At 53.8% G+C, this 20,468-nt stretch overlaps 3 protein-coding genes across 5 annotated transcripts in view; 1 reads left to right on the top strand and 2 right to left on the bottom strand.

The window, feature by feature from the left end:
• Positions 1 to 643: 643 nt before the first annotated feature.
• On the bottom strand, positions 644 to 6,173 carry RAB33A (RAB33A, member RAS oncogene family). The gene is made up of 2 exons (XM_032786135.2): positions 5,868 to 6,173; positions 644 to 1,217 (listed from the first exon to the last, which is right to left on the bottom strand). The coding sequence occupies exons 1-2, from the start codon at positions 6,171 to 6,173 to the stop codon at positions 762 to 764; spliced, it is 762 nt and encodes a 253-aa protein (XP_032642026.2). The 3' UTR covers positions 644 to 761.
• An 8,385-nt stretch (positions 6,174 to 14,558) lies between these two features.
• MARS2 (methionyl-tRNA synthetase 2, mitochondrial) lies at positions 14,559 to 19,428 on the bottom strand. Its single transcript, XM_032786078.2, has 3 exons — positions 19,159 to 19,428; positions 18,628 to 18,962; positions 14,559 to 17,422 (listed from the first exon to the last, which is right to left on the bottom strand). Exons 1-3 carry the CDS (start codon positions 19,400 to 19,402, stop codon positions 16,238 to 16,240), a joined length of 1,764 nt encoding a protein of 587 aa, XP_032641969.1. The 5' UTR covers positions 19,403 to 19,428; the 3' UTR covers positions 14,559 to 16,237.
• Positions 19,404 to 20,468, top strand: part of AIFM1 (apoptosis inducing factor mitochondria associated 1) — a 35,464-nt gene continuing 34,399 nt past the window's right edge. The window contains exon 1 of one of the 3 annotated variants that reach the window (XM_032786068.1): positions 19,404 to 19,457. Coding sequence is in view for 2 of the 3 variants with exons in the window: in XM_032786035.2 (XP_032641926.1) it covers positions 19,602 to 19,689 (88 nt within the window). In the remaining variant the exon portion in view is untranslated. Of the gene's footprint in view, positions 19,458 to 19,545; positions 19,690 to 20,468 lie in introns of those variants that run through there. The other 2 variants (XM_032786035.2, XM_032786046.2) reach the window with 2 other exon arrangements.

The following is a 20,468-nucleotide window of genomic DNA, read 5'->3' as shown; positions in this document are numbered from 1 at the left end:
TTTAGGGTAACTCCTCTTTGCCTGGCAAACACATTTGAAGAACTATAATTTCAGTTTATGTCCATAATTTTGCATCAGTTGCTTGCACCTACATTACACAGTATTAACCAGTGAGTTAAAAGCTATCCAATGACAATCTGTATCTAAAGGATGTCCTGTAATAACAATAGTGAGTTGGGGTACACTGGGCTGCTCAGGCCAACTGAAACTGACTGCTAAAGAGCAGTATGCCACTTTCCCTCGGCCCTAGGGCTGTTCTTAATGTCACTATCATTCTAGGGTTGTTTTTTTAAATCAAAATGTCATGCAGAACCAGAACAAAGCTGAAGATTTTATTCTGACAGGAATCCTAGGCAGAGCAATGCGTGCAAGTCAGCCCAGCCTGCACAGAGAGGGCATTCAGCTGTTGTAGAACATCTACAAGGATCCCTCTCACCACAGCATCAAGGAGTCAAGTCTCAGGGCATGACAGCAACGTGCCCTTTAAACTTTACCTACAGTTAATCTCTTACACGGTGAGATGAACAACCAGCCAGCCTGAGGCTTTGCTGAGAGTTCCAATTCCAGCCAAGACCCCATTTCTACAAGCATATAATTACTCTGAATCCCCTGGTGATAGGCAAAGAAAGACTCAGAGCAGACATCAGTGATACAAATTTTATTTTGTTAACATTAACTTATAGTGAAACAAGCAGATCTCAATCTTATACAGGCACAAAACCCTCCCCCCACAATATTAACCTAGAATGCACAGCCTCTGTTCAGCAGGGGCAGGAATTTTTATTGTTAGCATCTTGTGTGAACTCCAGTTTCTGCACTTTTCCCTGCTGCCCCTCCATATCCCGATAGAGCAGGGACTTCTGGGCCTTCAACCTGCAGGCCAGGCACATGAAAATCGACTCCACATTCTGACTCTCTTTGGGGTCCTTGGCTGATGTTTCAAACAAAAGCATGTTGTGAGCATCAGCAAATTTCAGGGCCACGCTGGATGGCACCTGAATTTGTTCTCGTAAGTCACACTTGTTCCCAACAAGCACCTTGGGGACAAAAGGAGGCACAGCATGCCCATTGCATTCCTCAATCCACATCTTGAGATTGGTGAAGGAAGCCATCTTAGTGACATCATAGACAAAGATGACGGCATGCACATTGCGGTAATAGTGTTCTACCATGCTCTTCCGGAACCGCTCCTGGCCAGCTGTGTCCCAGACCTGCACCTAGAAAACAAAGCACAGTGTGCCTGAGGCAGCCAAGATGTAGCCCACCCCAACGCAGGCCTTGGTTTCCAAGAACAGGCAGTTTCTTGTTGGGAGAGGCTGGGGGATGGAGACTTGGGGCACTTCCTCCTAGTCTATATCATTCTCAATATGTACATAACCCTTGTTCAGCTTGATTAGTGAGGCTAGACAACTGCAGAGCTCCACATAGCTAATTCCTCTTCACCTCAACTGACACCGCTGAGTCCAGCACATTTTGAGAGATGTCCCTCCCTGGGCAGCCCTTTGCTTTACCGGCAAATGGTCCCAGTACTCTGGCCCAGAAGCCTTGGATTCCTTTGTCCTTGTACTGAGCATGGTTTGCTCCAGGCAAAGTGGTTGGGATTCAGTCACTCTTGCTCAGCACCTAAATGGCAGGCTCTGTGAGCTTCTTTTTAAGAGAGTGCTCTGCTAACCATATTTCATTGCCATCTTTACCATAGCAATAATGTGCATAAAACACTTGGCACTTCAGAGGCATCTGTACACCAGACCAGGCATTACTCCACCTCCACCACCCAGAGCCATCCCTTGGGTAGGGCAAATTGGGGCAACCACTCCAGGCCCCATGCTTTGAGGGGCCCTGTGCTTTGACAAAATCGAGACTGTCCCTTTGTCCCACGTCCCGACCGATGTAAGCCATTTGTCCCGATATTCAGGTGAAGCAGGTGGGTGAGCGGAGTAAGAAGGCAAACGGGGAGGCGAAGGGTGGATAAGGAGGAGAGCAGCAGATGGGGGGGCATGCACCTGATGGACAGCGAGGAGGTGGTAGGGGAGGCAGGCGGATGGTGAAGAGGAGAGCGATGGATGGGGGCGCACACTGGACAGATGGTGAGGAGACAGCAAGGACAAGAGCAACAGGCAGGGTGTGTGTCTGAGGGGGCGGACGCACAGCGAGGAAACTAGCAAGGTGGCTGATTTGTCCCAGGCCCCGCACCCCCTAGGGACAGCCCTGCCGCCAGCATCCTATTCCAGAAGAAGTGAAAAACTCTGCAATGCACCCAGCCAGTTGTACAATGGTGTATCTGGAGCGGGAAGAAATAGTAGAATTCCTTCCCAACCCCTGCAGGTGCACCCTGAAGCCTGGGATTTGATTATTTCTTTTTTAAAGCTGCAATAGCTGCAGACTGATGCTGAAACCATCTGGCTGCCTTGTGAACCCAGCGCCAGTATCCGCAGCAGGGGAGTCTTAAGCTGGGCACACGCTGACAGAAAGCAAGCATGTTTGTTCTGCATTTCCCTGCCGTTCAGTTCCCCCTTGCACTCGAATCACGGGGACAGCATGAAAAGGGGGTGCTGCTCTGGGCTCATTGTCCTTCAGACCCTCCTGTCCCACCCTCTCACACACCCTCTTTTCAGCTACGTAAGCCTCACTTTTCCCCTCTGACAGGATGTTAGCTTGGGCCACTAACCCTTCTCCCCTCACTGCTCAAGTGCAAGCAGCTAGGGGAGAGCAGCAGGCTGGACGCTACCCAGGCCTGGAATAGCAACACTGGTTTCAGGCCAACATGGGATGTAAGTTGCGCTAGCAAGAACACAGGGCTCAGGAACAAACCTGGCTGAAAACATTTTGACCAAGCTTTTTCCTGTAAAAAATGCAGTTTTATCACCACTGAAATGGTTCCCTGGGCCAGGATGGACCAGTCAAACTGAGATGCAGAGCAACCAGGAACAGCCCACAGTCCAGTGGGCAGAGCACTCCCCTGGGGAGATGGGAGGCAGGTTCAAATGTCTGCCCTGCCCAATTAGAAGCAGAGACCTGGGTCTCCCACATCTCAGGCGAGCATCCTGACCACTGGGCTATAGAGTCTGTCTCCTGCTGCAGTGTTTCATTTTGTGTAACTAATTAAATACTTGTTAGGCAAGAGAGAGGGACACAACAGCTCAGTGGTTATGACTCTCGCCTGGTTTCTGAGCCTTTCAGAGTTGGCTGCACTGCTGTTCCCCCTTCAGAAGCCCTCAGACTGCTCAGCCTCCAGCAGTCACTCCTGCTGTAGCATGCCAAGCCTGCCAATCTTCCCTTGCTCTCTGTTACCTTACCCATCAAGTCAAAGTTTACCAGTCTTAACCATCGAGCTTGGATTACCAGTGTCAGACCCCTGGGCAGGCAGCCAGATCCAGCCCATGCACTGTATGGATGTGGACTTGAGACAAGCTAACATTTTGCAGAATCTCAGCTTTCATTTAAAAAGGTAGTTTCTAGCTCGCACATTTGCAAAGGAAAGTCTGAAAACACCTGAGTGCAGCCTGATAGCTCAGAAACCAGGAGTCAAAAAAAGACCCAGCATTCAAAATTTTAAAGTCTCATGATTTGGGGGCCTGGCTTGTGATTTTGGAATATCTGGGGTTGTGATAGTAGAATGGTCATCTCCTCCTATGGAGAAAGTTTGGTGCAAGCTGCAAGAAAAGGGGATTGCCACCCACACAGAGCCAGTTGCTCAAGGCCAGTTCCCAGCATAGCCATTAAAGACAGACACAGCAAGGAGCATCCCACTGGGCTGCCAGTCACATGCACAATCTGCAGCAACTAACCCTGTCCTAGGCCTCAAGCCACAGTCACAGCAAGTAGCTGGGTCCACAGCTCTGCTCTGCAAACTGCCCTTTCCTGGGCCTACACCCCAGCTCCACAAAGTCCCACCTTCCTCAGTGGCAGAAGTCCTGGGGTCTGGAGCCTCTACCAGCTCCTTCCTACAAGCACTCACTACCACTCTGCCATGCAGTTCCCTTGATCCAAATCTGGGCATACTGGACCTTTCCACAGCATTCTCACCACCACCTCCTCCTTCTCCACAGACCTTGGAACCTCCCAGGGGGCTGGTACATGGCCCCCACTTTCCCAATGCCCTCATACCTCAGCACCTCTAGTACTCTCTGCCACTCCCCACCTACCACCATGCTCCCTCCCTACCAAACCCTCATACATCTCCTGCCCCTGACCTCCTGTACTTCTCCCCTCCCCAGCCCTGCCATCTTCATAGTTCCCCCTCCTTCAAGCACTCTCATCCACTTGTACCTCCCTGCTCCCATGCCCCTTCCCTCATACTCCCATCCCCTTATACCACCCTCCCCCCGCCCCCACACACACAATACTTCACCAATGGCTACAGACCTCCCAATCCCCTGGATGACCTGGTAGCCTCCCTCCAGTGCCCTTGTATCCCCCCCGCCCCCTCCAGTGCCCTCCTACACCTCTCCCCTCACCTGCTCTCATACCTTCCTGCCCTCTCCTCCTCACCAGTGCCCTTGTATCTCCCTGCATCCCTCCTGCCCTCCAGTTCCTCGTACCCCCTCCCCTGCCCACCAATGCCCTTGTACCTCTCTGCGCCCCTCCTGCCCTCATATCCCCTCTCCAGTGCCCTCCTACCCCCCTCTTGCCCTCCAGTGCCCTCATACCTCCCCATCCCCCTCCTGCCCTCCAGTGCCCTCCTACCATCATCCACTCCCCTGCCCATCAATGCTCTTGTACCTCCCCGCTCCCTCCTGCCCTCCAGTGTCCTCATACCCCTTCCCCTGCCCACCAGTGCCCTCGTACCTCCCCATGCCCCTCCTGCCCTCATATCCCCCCTCTAGTGCCCTTGTACCCCCCTCTTGCCCTCCAGTCCACTCATACCTCCCCCCGCCCCCAGTGCACTTGTACCTTCCCATCCCCCTCTTGCCCTCCAGTGCCCTCCTACGAACTTCCACTCCCCTGTCCACCAGTGCCCTCATACCTCCCCTAGCCCCTTCTGCCCTCATACCCCCCCTCCAGTGCCCTCATACCTCTCCCAGTGCACTTGTACCTCAACCCCTTCTGCCCTCCAGTGCCCTCGTACCTCCCCACGCCCCTCCTGCCCTCCAGTGCCCTTGTAGCCCCTGCCCCTATAACTTGCTACTCCACTCACTGCTCTCCCACATGCCCTTGCCACCTTTTGTATCTACCCCACCTGTTCTCCAGCATCCCCCTCTCTCTGCCCCATGCCCTCCTGTGTCACTAACCTCCTGCTTGTTTTCCACCTCTCCCCCACACCCTTACCGATCTCCTCACTCCCCATCCCCTCCTCCCTCACTGCCCCGGTCCCCCATTCCCACCTGCTCCTCATCTCTCGCCACCCTAACCCCCAATTCTCGCCTCCTTCACTGCCCCTGCTTCTCCATTCCCCCACTTCTCATTTGCCACCACCCCTGCTCCCCCATTCCCCACTCTCCATCCCTCACTGCCCCATCCCCTCCTCCTCCATTCCCCCCACTGCCCTCTGCTCCCCCATCTGACTCCATCTCCTACCACCATGCCCCCAATTCCATCCTCCCTCACTGCCCCCTACTTCCCCATTTCCCCACTCCCCAAATACGACCACGCCCTGATCCCCCATTCCCCAACTCCCATCCGCCGCCACGCCCCCGTTCCCTCATTCCCATCCCCCACTGCCCCCGCTCCTCCTCTCACCACCCGCACCCAATTCCCTCCGTTCTCACTGCCCCTGCTCCCCATTCCCCGCCTCCCCCACTGCTCTGTTCCCCCAATTCCCTCCTCCTTTACTGCTCCTGCTGCTCTCCACATGCCCCCTGCTTCCCCATCAGCCTCCCGTTCCACTCCTCATCCCCCACCCCATTCCTCCCCGCCTCTCCCCACACCTTGATTTTCTCTCCCTCGATCTCCACCGTCTTCTCCCTGAAGTCCACGCCGATCGTGGCCTCGGTGCTGGCGGGGAAGGCGCCCCCGCAGAAGCGGAAGGTCAAGCAGGTTTTGCCCACGTTGGAGTCGCCGATGACGATGATTTTGAAGATGCGGACCCGCAGGTACTGCTCCAGCGAGGCGTCCAGCTCGGCCGCGGCCGGCCCGGAGGGCTGCATGCCGGGCGCTGCGCGGAGCCGGGCGGCTGCCCGCACACAAAGGCAAGAAGCAGCTGCCGAGCGCGGCGGATCAGGTGGCTGATGCATATTCAGCGCGGCGGAGACCCTCCCCCTGGCCGGCCGGCGGGTGGGGCCGGCCTCGGGGCGCGCCCGACTCACGCGCTCCCGCAGCGCCTGCCTGCGGGCCAGCAGCCGGGCACCCGGGGAGTAGCGGCACCGGGCCCTGGAGGCTCGCCCTCGGGACAAGGGGCGTCCCCGGGTGCGGACTGCACGACCCCGCCTGCGCCTTCCCAGGGCCCGGGCCAGGGCTTCTGCCTGCGGGAGCCAAGTCCAGCAAAGTCGCCCCGCGGGCGTTCGGATGCTGTGGGCCGGGACTTGTGCACACACATTGAAGTCAAAGGCCCAGGTGAGAGAAAAACTCTTGCTGATCGGCTAGAAGAGCTCGTTCCCAGAGCCCCGCTCTGGCTCTCCCAGCCCATCAGCAAAGCTTAGGCAGGCCTGATTATACTGCAGGGAAACAAGCAGCCCAAATGGGGCACACAGAGAACCTTCCCTTCCAGATCTCGCCAAAGCCCGGTAGAAAACAGGAAAGGAAAGCATGCAAGGGCCGGTGCAAGGATATTTTGTGCCCTAGGTGAAACTTCCACCTTGCCCCCACCAACCTCTGAAAACTAGTAAACTTAGCATTATAAACAGCCTGTCAGAATGGGTAACAGCTGTTGTAATGTTTCTTTTTTTACCTTTAAGGCATTTCAGTTGTTTGCCACTGCCTCTGATAGTGTCCCATTCAAAGTCTTAAAAGCTAAACAATTGAGCCTTGCATTGCATCACCATCCAGGTTAGGCAGGGTGACAAATCCCCCTTGCCCCAAAGGGCCATTATCCCCTGGTGACTAATTTCTACTCCAAGTCTATACAGCAGACTTTTAAGGTAAATACATTATTCCTTCAATATTACCCATGCGCAGATCTCACAAAGATTCTCACTGCCCTGCCGCACGGCACAAAGGACGGCTGTAGGCGGGAAACAGCAGCAGCAGTGCCGCCTCTCCTGCCCCATGGCAGGCCATGCTCCCTGTCTGCCCCTGCTGCTGCGGAGGCTGCCGCTGCCTTGGGCTCGGGCCGCCCAGCTCCCCGAGTGGTGCCCAATTCCTGCTGCTCTTAGCTGGCAGGTGCAGTGCCCCAGCCAAGCCTAGCCCCTTGCGTCTCCTCCATGGCGATGCCCCCCCATCCGTGTCCTCCCGGGCGGCCATGGCGGCAGCAGCTGGGGAGCCCGAGAGGAGTAGCAGCCCCCAGACAAGCGGGGGAGACTCTGAGGTGAAGAGGCTGTTGGCCCGGGACAAGCACTGGAGACTGACAGGTACCTGCCCCTAAGCAATACTGGAAAAAAAAATTTGGGGCACCGCTTTTTGCCACCCCCAAATCTTGGAGCCCCAGGCGGCCGCCAAGTGTGCCTAGTGGTTACACAGGCCCTGTTCCCCTTCACCTCCTCTGCAGGCTGCTGTGGGAATAGCCAGGCTGGAGCAAGGTGAACAGAGCCACATTTGCACAGCCTTATTGACCACAGCAGCATGGCATTTAGCCAGCAGTGGGCTGGCACCATCAGCACGTATCAGCTGGCAGCCCTCTCACCCGTACCTGCTCTTCTAGGCCCAGTCTCTCCAGCTCAGGTGAAGCAGAAGCAGGGTAGGCAAGTTAAGAGGCAGTCTGTGGCCGGGGGAAGGCTAACCTGGATCATGAAGCTTAGGGGGCCCCAACTCCCTTGGTTACATGCAGGACAGAGAGTGAAGTGACATTTACAGCAGACCAAAGTACAGACATGACTGTGTGCATCCAATACAGGAATTCATTCTGGGCACTGCCAACACCTGTGACAGACACACATGCTGGGTCTCTGCTAGAGAGACCATCAGCACATGCCTGGGATAGGTGTCATGGAGCCACAGGGTCTGGTCCAGATGTGGGCAAACTACAGCCTGTGGGACCGTCCTGCCCGGCCCCTGATCTGCTGGCTGAGGAGCCTAGTCCCCGGCCCCTCCCACGATGTCCCTCCTCCCCCTGCAGCCAGGTGGGCCGCACTCTGGCCCGCCGCTCCTGCTGGGCAGCGGGGAGTGCAGCTGGCTCTGACCAGGTGTCATGGCTGCGAGCTCCTGCTACTGGTAAAGCAGCGGGGAGCAGGGCCAGCTTTAGGAAGTGTGGGGCCCAATTCGAATAGTTTTGACGGGGCCTCAGCAGGGATGACTATAACCAAAAAAAAAAAAAATGTAAAAAAACACATGGGGCTTGTACTCACTGGGCGGTGCTCTGAGTCTTCGGCAGCACTTTGGGTAGTGGCTTCGGCGGCACTGAAGGACCTGCCGCCGAAGACCCAGAGCAAGCGAAGGACCCACTGCCGAAGTGCCGCTGAAGACCTGGAGCGCCGCCAGGTGAGTAAAAATTAAAAAGGCGCTTCTAGCCAGGAAAGAGATTCTCAGTGGGCGCAGGGCCCTCTTAGGTGTGGGGCCCGATTCGGGGGAATTGGTGGAATTGGCCTAAAGCCGGCCCTGGCGGGGAGTGAGGGGTTGGGTAAGGGAGCAGGGAGTCCTGGGGGGCAGTCAGGGAGGAGGGGGCGGTTGGATGGGGCAGAGGTTCTGGGGGTGCGGTCAGGGGATGGGGAACAGTGAGGGTTGGGAGAGGGAGTCCCGGGGGGCCTGCCAGGGGGCAGGGATGTGGAAAGGGATTGGGAGGTCAATCAGGGGACATGGAGCGGGGGGGGTGGATAAGGGGGTGGGATCCCAGGGGGCAGTTAGGGGCAGGGGAGTCCCAGGAGGGGTTGGTCAGGGGATGAGGAGCAGAGGGTGGTTGGATAGGAGATGGGAGTCCCAGGGGGGCTATCGGGACGGGGGTGTGGATAGGGGTCAGGGCAGTCAGGGGACAAGGAGCAGGGGGGTTGGATGGGTTGGGGATTCTGAGGGGGGCAGTCAAGAGGCAGGAAGTGGGAGGAGGCAAATAGGCGGTGGGGGCCAGGCTGTTTAAGGAGACACAACCTTCCCTACCCAGCCCTCCATACAGTTGCGCAACCTGATGTGGCCCTCAGGCCAAAAAGTTTGCCCGCCCCTGGTCTAGTCTATGCCCCAGCCTGTGTAACCAGTCCTTTGAAAGTGACCCCTTCAATTTGCTGGGCCTCAAGGACCCACACATTTCCACAGGGGCAGGCCTATGGCCTCCAAGACTTAGAAAGTAAGCCTTCAGGCACCAGCAATCCCTGTCTTTCTCCATGACTCCAGCCAAGCCACACTCTTCCGGAAGGCTTGTACTGTGCCACTTCAGGGTTCAGTGCTCTCCGTGAGTATTGGGAGCCACACCAGGCAACCTTTTCAAACAAAGGCAATGAGTTATTAGTCACCTGGCTACAGAATCTGACAATCCTGCGGTTAGCAGAGAGAGGAAAAGGTTAAGATAGAGTTCAGCCTGGTCACAGTCAGGCCAGGGCTCCCTTGAACCATGCTGCTGTTGAAGCCATCTTGGCTTTCTATCATTCTCCCTTTCTCCTCAGTCCCAGGTAACAGCTCCCACCTCTCTCCCCAAGGCTAACTCTTATACCAGCCACCCAATACCCTTCAGTTCATTGTCCAGCTGCTGCAGAGCCATACAGAGATCGCCTACCAGAGAGTCCCATGGACAAGTATCAACTGCTCAGTCCCTTTTTGTGGACCCTTCATTGATACGGGTAAATTTCAGCCAGTCCTTTAATGACCCATTAATTCCATCCCAGACAGTTACATGACACTACATCTCATGTATCCTGTTCTGCCCCAAGAGCAGCTTTTTACCCCTTTTGCACCTACTGGGTAGCAATGCAAGTATATAGGGAAACTGAGTCACATAGGAATAAACAGTATTACAGAAAATTCCATTTTATCATATAGAGCATCTGAGTGCTTGTACCCACTACCACATACGTTGGTGTAACTTATGTCGCTCTCAGAGGTGACTTATACACACCCCTGAGTGACATAAGTTATACCGACCTAAGCGCCGGTGTGGACATTGCTGTCCATGGGAGAGCTTCTCCCGCTGACATAGCTACTGTGTCTCACTGAGGTAGAGTTATAGGCTGACAGGAGAGTTCTCTCCCATCAGCATAGTCTTCACCAGACGCGATACAGTGGCACAGTACTTCGTGTGTAGACTAGCCCCGAGTCTGTTCCTGCCTCTCTGGCAGGTGGCTCCCCTGGACAATGCTGTCTCTGCCCTCCCTCCTTTCCCACTGTAGGCTCAAACTTCCATCATTGTTCTTGGATCCTTTTGGATAGTTTGGGGGAAACTTTCCCCCACTCCTTGGTATGTACGGAAGAGTCCCTCCACTTCTGCCCAGCTCCTCTGGGTTTGTGCCCTGGGTAGGGTCACTGTTCTGCCTTCAGCCGGATGCTCAGTCTAGCATGACTGATACCTGGAGAGGCATCTCACATTAGATATCTTGGCCCCAGCTCTCTTTGTATTGGAACATTTCATGTCACCTGTGCCCCCTCCCTTGGCAGGACTGCTGCTTTCCCCCCAGCTGCACAGCCTCTTGGTTGCTCTCCCCTCACTCTGTTTCTCACGATTAATTTATTCTTTCTTCCCTGTCTTCCTTCCTTGGCCTTGCCTACGCTGGGGATCTACTTCACTTACAGCCAGTGCCGGCATATCTTCACCAGTGCAAACTGCCATTGCAGACATGGTGAAGCTGATTCCTAGGGGCCTTACTGCCTGCACCACTGGCTGCCACCGAGACAATGCTGAGCGCGACAATGCTGAGCGCAGATAAGACCTTTGATTTCAGCCTCCATTGCCCTCTCTTTTATCCTGGGGTCTTCGTTAGTGCCTGAGTCTCTGCAGTGCTCCTTCACCCCTCAATCTGCTGCTCCTTTCTCTTTGCCTGCCTTTCCGCCCACAGTATCTCTGGGGGACACAGCAGCTGCTCTCTATTAGCACTGGTGAAGCTGAGTGGTGACTGCTGCCCATAGGGGCCTAGCATGACTTCCTGGAGCAGTGCATGCAGGCTGCACTGCAAACTGTGCTAGCCAGATAGTGCTGCAGCCCTTCCCCCTCAACCCTGTAGCTTTGTGAATGGCTCTAACACCCTTCACTGTAGTCAAGGAAACCATGCTAGGACCCGGTTAGTAGTCATGGCTGTAGCTAGGAAGAGGATTCTCCTGGCCAGGATTGTAAATGCATACAGGAGCAGGCTGTTGAAAGGCACTCAACTGCTGAAGGGATGTGCACCCCAGAAAATGCTGATGAAAAAGACAGTGCAGCTAAGAAGGGGATGGGCGAAAATGCTTTAAGGCATTCTTTGTTCGCAGCGACAGTGATGAATTTAGAAGAGTTTCCAGTCCCTTCCTTGGAGAATATCTGAGTACTCTGGTGACTGGTGCATTAGAAACACACTCAGAGGATTCTAACTACTCCAGGGGAGTTTGATGCAGATTTTGACTGCAGGCTGCACTGGGAGAGCTGAGCGTACATCTCCACTCCAATAAGAGACCCACCGCATGGCTTCAGCTGGCCTAGGTCAGCTGACCAAGCTTGTGAGGCTCAGGTTGCAGGGCTAAAAACTGCAGTGTAGATGTTTGGGCTCTGAAACCCAGGGTGTGTGGGGGGGTGTCTCACGGCCTGGGCTCCAGCCCGAGCCCAATCATCTACACGCCAATTTTTAGCCCCACAGCCCGAGCCCCGCAAGCCCAAGTCAATAGACCCAAGCACTGAGATTCAGTGCTGTGGATTTTTATTGCAGTATAGACATACCCTGAGAGCCAAAGGAGTCACAAAACATCAGGAACAAGAAGGGTCTAGTTATATAACGAGCCCAGATGAGGCTTGGACAGGGCAGCGGCTGGAGGACTTCCATATACTTCTGGGACGGCTTGTAGTGTGCAGTCACAGCTGTGAGGTAGATGCATCATTGGACAAGACCCCATCTGCACTTTTGGGCTGCACATGCAGAGGTCTCACCTCACACTACAACTCTGATGAGTCAGCAATATGCTATATTGGCTTCAAGAAGTAGGGGGAATCTAACAATTCTGGAAAGATGGTGACAGACTGTAAGGAAATTGAGAGAAGAGCAACATGAAGGATCTTGAGGGAGCAATTTGTGATGAGATATTCAGAGAGCTAGATCTGTAGAGCTAGGGAGCAGTTCCCTAAAGGTATCAGATAAAAGCCAGATAGATTCTGCCAACTCACAACTTGATCATAAGTCTCATGATATTTGGTGTTTTTCTTAAATCCCCAAATCCTGGAGTCAGGCAATTATGGACTAATCTGTTCTCTCTTTTACAGTTCTTGTTTTGAAGAAAATTTTTACACAAGATCCCACAGGCTCAGACACCAAAAGGCAAAGAAACAGAACGCCACCTTTGGGATTGTTCCTTGGGTAAGCACAAACCTTATGAGTTGCAAGCCAACCTCACAATTGCTGAGCACAGGGATAGGCAATACTGGGACTGCTTAGTGTAGGGCAAGGGGGTAGAAGTAAGAGGGGAGGTGGGGAGCGGGGATGATGAGAGGGAAAATACAAGCTGAAATCAGAAGACACCTTCTTACTGGTTGACTGCAGAGATGGAAGCCCTAGCATGACCTGTCAGGAGTCATTTCAATTGGTGAATATTCTATAGGACATGGTCCTACTCTGACCTGGGGAACTGGCTGGGCCCAGCACTTAATTTACACCAGGGCTTAGCCCTGGCACCTCTAGGCTTGTGAGTTCATAGCCCTGGCACCCTTGGGCTTGCCACATCAGCTATGAAAGTAAAAAAAAAATTGTTTGACCCCAGCACCTCTTTCATTACAAATTAAGTACTGGCTGGGCTCCTCTGGATTTCTCCCCACCATGTTTTTCTGTGATTCTCTGATCTCCCATGCAGTACTGCCAACCCCCAGACCTCACACAACCATAAGTTTGGCTTAACAATCATGAGATTTTAAAAACTAATAAAGCTGTGGTCCTGTTGTTTTGCCTCTGTGTTTTAGCCATTAAAGGTCACATTTTTAAACTTCTCTGCATTGAGGAGGGCTAGAGACTTACTTTTTGTTTTAAAATGAAAGCTGAGATTCTGCAAATCCAGCCACATGCCCAGCCAGGTCCCCAACACTTCTACCATAATAGGTGAGGAGGATGTCCCTTCTGGCATCTTCCCACCTCAACAAGAAGCAAAACAGTGTTCTTTCAGGGGGATCCCATTAGCCACTGATCCTAAACCAGGTCTGGATTTAGGAGACACAGGAATCTCCAATCATTATCAAGGGTTGACTGGCTTACCCCTGCCCTGAAAGTGGAGAACAGAGTCTGCCTGTACCTCAGCAGTGCACGAGACTCAGCACAGGACAGCTGCACTCACCCTTCACCTGTGGAAAAAGCCACAAGTGAAATGAGTCTGGAAAGACTTATTCAAATTCCAATTTGTGCACCTTCTTAAACCACTGCATTGTACAAGAGGCAAGCCCAGGAGCAAACTAGGGGTGGATTGTGCTCCACATGACTAGGGTACATTAGCAGAGCTGCCTGGGGTCCCAGCCCTGAAACAGCAGGGGGCATGTGGGTCAGGACTGAGAGGCACAGGCAGTGGGGGAAATGAGGTAGTCATATGCACATATTGATACCCCACCTGCATGGCAGCCTGCTCCCTGCCACAGGGTCCTCTTCCCTCAGACACCCTTTGCAAACTGAACTGCACCCTATCAGCAGGGCCCCTTCCTACCTTTATAGAACATCCTGAATAGCAGGACTTTGCTCTTTGCTAGCTTATCCACACATGGAGTCTCATGTTCTCACTGTCCTGTGTGGGAGGGTCCTGGCAGGACCGCTGGGAGACCTGCTTGCCAATACAAGGCTGAACTCTGAGTAATAGCTCTCCCCACAGCACAGGGGGAAGAAATACTGGGACAGTCAAAGAAGGAAAAAATGGCCCATGCTTAATATTGGTATGTAAATAGCCCAAGTTAGGCACTGCACTCACCCCTTCCTGGAATGAGAAGAGGTCTGGTTTTGCTGAGGAAGCTTTCTGCCAGGCTGGGTTAAGGGACAGCAGCACAGTGGTTTGCATGAGACAAGGCCTTTAAATGAAAGCTGGAAATGGGAAAGGCAGCAGAGGTGGAGGGCCCAGGGAGCACCCTCCCAGCCAGGATCTCTTCTTGCACTCGGGGGAAGGGGAGGGTTGTTTCTGGGAGATTTTGCTGTGTTACAAGGCAATCTTCTCAAGAGAAAGTGTGTTCTTGCCAAGCCAATGGCCCATGGGGAGCAGCTACCACCCATTGTGGCTCTAGAGGGTAGAGTGGGACTCCCCCTGCCCCGCTCAGTAGAGTATCAGCAGGCCCCTCCCTCTTTGGGCGGAAGGGTGGAGCAGCCATGTCTCTATCAGCCCCTGGCTCAGAGTGTGGCCACCAACTCTTGCTGGTGGCTGCACTGATGCTTTTTCCTAAAATAATTAACTTTAGGAAAACAAATAAATACACACGCCCAACGCATTGTAATTTATTGATGTAGGATTTGTTTGGTTTTTGCGGACAGGATAAAAGTAATGGTGCGAAAAGTAATATTTGTATGTTCGTTAATATCACTCTTCACAGCACATTTAGTAGCTAGCTGGGAGGCTGCTATGTGATAGCAACAAACATACAAGTAACATCACAGCCTCCTAACTCGCCAGTAAGTCTGCTGTGAGAAATAATATTTGCATGTTTGTTAATATCACTTTTCTCAGCGAACCCCAAATTAAGCCCTGGAAGGGGGGATGGATGCTGGGCTGGGGGAAGCAGTGGGGGTCTGGGGCGATGGGGGTGGTGGTGCAGCACATCCATGAGCAACAGGGGAAGAGGCCAATTACAACTGCAGCCTAGCCAAGGCTACAGAGCATGACAACACTAGAAACTAGGCTTCATCCAGTCCTCCTAGCAGCCCCATGTCCAGACTGAACAGCAGCAGTGACAGACTAACATCCTGCCTGCACATGGTCTCTGGACAGATGAGCAATTGCCCCAGAGTACAATTTCATTAGCTGTACGATGGTGGTACCTTCCTGCATCCCTCCCATAGCATAACATCCCACAGCTCTGCAGGGCAATTGGTCAGACTCAGCAGGAAATCTACACTGCATGCGCTCCAACCCATCTGCCCTCCTCTCCATCTGTAATGAGCCAGCTGCAACCCCAATACCCGGGGAGGATGAAGCTACTAAACATAACATGTAGGGGCCATTGTATCCCGAGGATAAAAGAAACTAACATTCTACAGCCATCAACAGAGCGCTCTTGCAGCTATCACTGCTGCCATTGATGCCAGCAGGAAAAGGCACCAGCTTCGGCACTGAGCCCAGTACAGGGGCCTCGGCATCCAAAGCCCTGTGCAGAACAGCTGGCTACAGGGTTTGGCAGCAACCCCAGTTCCCCTCACTGCCTCATCATTAGCCCCTACCCTTCTCACTTCAACTCTCTCCCACATCGCTGCCCCTAGCAGGTCTGAGTGCCCCCAAGGGCTTTGGGTCCTCTCTGCATAGAGGTGCTAGCTGGGAGGGGTCTCACCCCAGAAGAGGAGAGGCCATTCAGGGGGACAGGCTACTGTGCTCTTGCCCAGATATCATTAGTAGAATGACCTCCCTACTCCTCACATTAATGAGAGAGGCAGATAGGATGGAAAAGGAAACTAAATGGGTAAGAAGTGGGGGTGGGGTTAACTTTTCAGAACCCAAATATTATTTAGAAAGGGCTGGCAGCAAAGATCTACCCTTTTAAAAGGGAATCAGGCATTATCCGAATCCCTTCTCATGTCCCACCCGCTCAGCAGAGCAAACAGCAGTAACATTCCAGCTCTGTGTTGCAATTCCAGTTCACCCTCCCCCTGCTTACTGAATCAAAGAGCAGCTGAGGATGTTTACCAGTGACACCATCATTGAATGCTCCACTGAAAACCCCGCAAAAGACAACAGGCCTGGCTCACACTCCTGAGGTTCTATCTCAATGAGGTATTTGGGCCTCCTGCTCTGGAAAGGGCATCCTAGCCAGGAGGCGGCTGCATGAGACCCACCCAGCTGATGTCTGATCCAAGGAGCTGCTAACAATTTTTTAAACCATACTTAAACAGAGGCAGATGTTCTGGGTGTCCCTGGAGGTTTTATTCACAGCAGTTATTTGTCAAGGTCTAAGGCCTTTGATTTCCATCTGATGCCCTCTTGGTGTTTCCAGCCTAGGAAATAAGGCCCCCATGTCAGGGCCAAGTTTCCTTCCTTCAAAGGGACATGGCTTTCCATGGTAGCGAGGCAGAAAGGTCAAGTCTGTGAAAGCCCTTTCCTCAGGCTTAATACTCAACCTGGAAAGTAACTTATCCGCAGTGGCTGGAATCACTGGCTGCAGCAGAATCCCATAAATCCGCAGACATTCCAGAGTCACATGAAGGACTGTGTCAAGCCAGCACTTCTCTGCAGGGTTGTCTCGGCATAGTTTCCAGGGAGTGTGTCTCTGGAAGAAGCCATTGGTCTGCCTCACACATGCAACAACGGATTCTAAAGCCTTGTATATTTGGAAGTGTTCAAAATAATCAGTCACCTGGAGAGGCAAGCGATCGACTGATGCTACTAGTTCGTAGTCCTCAGCCAAAGCCCTACCTGAGGCTTCCACATCAATGTGGTCAGAGCCCTTTCGAAAGCATGACTCTGAGAAATGTGGGTAAATCCCACTGGGGTTGATGCTAGGGGCTATACAGCGGTTGAGAAGCCCCCCAAGCGCATCCGCCAGCTCAGAATTCACCAGCTTAATAACTTTCTCCTCATAATAGTCACAGTCTCGCTCAGGGACACCTTGCCTTAGCAGGAAGTACCTAAAGCCATCCACTGTATACTGCTTGAAACATGCCACTGGATCCACCACATTTCCCAGGCTTTTTGACATCTTTTGCCCACGGACCGTCCAGTGGGAGTGCACATAGATCTGCTCTGGGGGATCAAGTCCCACAGCCATGAGTAATGCTGGCCAGTAGATGGCATGGAATTTGAGGATGTCCTTGCCAACAACATGGTGAGCAGCTGGCCACCAGGCATGGTGTGCATCAGGGTAACCCGCTACAGTCAGATAGTTCACCAAGGCATCTACCCACACATAAATGGTTTGTGTTGAATCACCAGGGACAGGGATACCCCACTGTAATCGGTTTCTCTCACGGGAGACAGACAGGTCTGGCAAGTCCTCTTCCAGCCATCGGAGTACCACCTGGTAGAAGGGCTCAGGGGAAATGACATGCCGATTCCCCTGGAGCCACTTCCGTAACGGCTCTTGAAATTCAGACAGCTTGAACATGTAATTCTCCTCTTTGGTCCAGTGCACCTGAGAGGGAGAGAAAAATGAATTACAAACAACACCTTTCACTAAGTTCTACAAGAGACACCCATAGCTTTGTTAACATGGGAGTTATGGTTGTAGACATCCATCAGTGCTTGGTGCCCTTTGGGCCCTCTCACGCACAAGAGCTTCATTCTCAAAATTCAAACCTTGGAAAACCAGGAAATGCAGAGCCATGGTCCCCATACATCTCTACTACAAGGACTGCACCTCTCCCTCTGCTGTCTGCTTCTTATTTATGTCACCTGTAAGTGAGAACAGATGTTCACCTGGCACTGTTGTAGCTGCCATTGGCAAGGTATTTATGTGCCAGATATGTTAAACATTCGTGTGTCCCTTCATGCTTCGATTTGAAGGCTCTATAATTCTACATTTGTAAGATGCATTTTCATAATAAAGAGATTGCACTACAATACTTGTATGAGGTGAATTGAAAAAAACTATTTCTTTTGTTTATATAATGTAAATATCAGCAATAAAAATAATATAAAGTGAGCACTGTACACTTTGTGTTCTGTGTTGTGCTTGATAGAAATATATTTGAAAATGTAGAAAAAATTCAAAAATATTTATAACAGTAATAGAATACCAATTTAAATTTAACAGTGTGATCAAAACTGAAATTAAATGTAACTATTTTTTTAATCTAGCGATTAATTGCATTTTTTCAAATTGTTTGACAACGCTAATTTTTACATATCTGAGGCTTTTCTTGGTGCTGAATACTAGCTCTCAACACCTACAATGAAGTGACGTGATTTATGTGGCTATTGCCCTCTGTTTTGACCCCATTTGTGCTAGAGATTGGTGTAAGAAGGTTGAGGTTTTAAAACTATCTCCTTTTAGAGTATTCTACATCTTCAAAACCCTTTGACTAAATGAGTGCGAATTTAGACAGGTAACTCTGCTCCAGCCCATGAACAGACACACCAAATTTCAAGCTGATCTAATCATACAAGAAAATTCTAGAGAGATTTGAAACTTCAGCTTCTCTCTTGCTACATTAATTATGGAGCTGCTATTGTTTCTCTTAAGTAGGCGGTCTGCTGAGCATCCCTGAGGGGAGCACAGGGCCTGAGCATGGGTAGGAAGGAAGAAGAGAAAGCACCTGCAAAGCTGCTCTAGCCAGCAAGGCAGGGAAGCAGGGAGGAGGAGGGCAGGGAGGAAGGCAGCGCAGCTGACTGTTGTACCTGATGGCCACTCTCCAGCGAGACCTTGCAGGGGCGGCCTTGGGCGTCGGGTCGCTCGGTGATCTGGGCCTGGGTCAGGAAGCACTCGTCCGGGGTGCAGTACCAGCCTTCGTAAAAGTCCTTGTAGAGTAGCCCGCGGCCCTGCAGCGCCGCCCAGAAGCACTGCACGGCCCGACGGTGGCGCGGCTCCGTGGTGCGGATGAAGTCGGTGAAGGAGACGGCAGCCCGGAAGAAGAGGTCGCGGAACAGGCCGGACACGTGCGAGCAGAGCTCAGAGGGAGCCGTCCCGGCCGCCGCCGCCGCCTGCTGGATCTTCAGCCCGTGCTCGTCCGTCCCTGGAACAGTCAAGCGGGGCAGCTGGGTGGTGAGCCAGGGGGGCTGCAGGGCGGGGGCACCCGCCTCCCGTGGGCACTGCCCAGCGAGACGGCACCGCCTGCCGGGTGGGGATGGAGAGCTGCCAAGTCCCGCACCCGCCGCCGCCGCAGGGATCCGCTCCCGGCCCCGGGCCGCCCCCTCCCCGCTCCCGCTCACCGGTGGCGAGGCGGCCCGAGCCCGGCCCCAGCAGGCCCCGATGTCGGTGCAGCGCGTCGGCCAGCAGCGCCGAGTAGAGGTGCCCGATGTGCGGCGGCCCGTTCACATAGAAGATCGGGGTGGAGAGAAGCCAGCGGCGGCCGGGACCGGAGCTTCCCCGCCGAGGAGGCGCCAGGAGCGGCTGCCGCAGCGGCCCGAGAAGACAGCGCGCCGGTAACGACAGCATGGTCAGACCGGCGGCCATACCATAGAGAGGAGGGGAAAGAGCGGCACTTCGCAGCTCGGCCCGCTCGCGAGAGGTGAGGGACGCGACGCGAGACGGTTCCCCTCGCGAACCATAGCGCTCTGCGCGTGCGTGAAGAGATCTCCCAGTCGGGGCGCATGCGCTGAGGGCGCGCCGGGGTCAGTGCGGAGCGGAGCGGAGGCTGCCGCACGCTGCAACCATGTTCCGCTGCCGAGTGGCCGCCGTGGCGAAGCTGACGCGGAGCCTGCGCTCCCTGACCCCGAGGCCTCGGGGCCGGGCGGCGGCAGGTGGGTCGGGGTGAACGAGCCCCGTTCCCGGCCGCCCGGACACCGACCTACCCGGGCATGGTCGCGATGCTCGCGGGGAGCTCCCGGACCAGATCCCGCCCTACAGCGGCTCCGGGGCCAATCCCCGCTGCTTGCGGGAGCAGGGCGCTGCCGGTCCCTCGAGCCCCCGCGCCCTGGGGAGTCGAGCGGGGCCTAGCCCCGCTCCTGCCTGGTCTGAGGCTGGTGCTGAGAAGTACAGCCCGGCGCTATGCTGGGAGCCAGGGCCTCGGCGGCTGCCTGGGGCCTCCGGGAAAGGGGGTGTGTGTGAAAGCCGAACGGCGGGTGGGGAGGAACCAGTGTCCGCCTGGCATGCTCTGAAAGCTGCTAGCTGAACAAGGCGGCTGCGGGGCATCAAGGCAGAATGGGTTAAGCAGGGGCAGCCAAGGCAGTAGATCAGTTCATGGAAGGTGGGTCCATCAGTGGCTAGTAGCCAGGATGGTCAGGAATGCAACCTGTGCTCCAGACACCCCAACTCCTGATTGTCAGAAGCCGGGAGGGGAAGTGGGGTTGGCTCAGTCCAGCTGCCCTGTTTTGTACACTCCCCTTGAACTTCTGGTACTGGCCAAAGATACTGGGTTAGATGGAGAATTGATTTGACTGAATGGTTGTTCTTGTATTCTTACCCCTTCATGGAACCCGATCTCATTGCTGTCAGCCAGCAGGGCTCAGGATGGTGACTAGAAGGAGTTGGACCTCTGAACTCCAAGAAGTATTCTAGGTGTGAAGTGACAATCTGCTAG

The sequence above is a fragment of the Chelonoidis abingdonii genome, chromosome 8 (genome assembly GCF_003597395.2).
Source record: "Chelonoidis abingdonii isolate Lonesome George chromosome 8, CheloAbing_2.0, whole genome shotgun sequence".
NCBI classification, from domain to species: Eukaryota; Metazoa; Chordata; order Testudines; family Testudinidae; genus Chelonoidis; species Chelonoidis abingdonii.
This window is presented reverse-complemented; position numbering and strand designations above follow the sequence as displayed.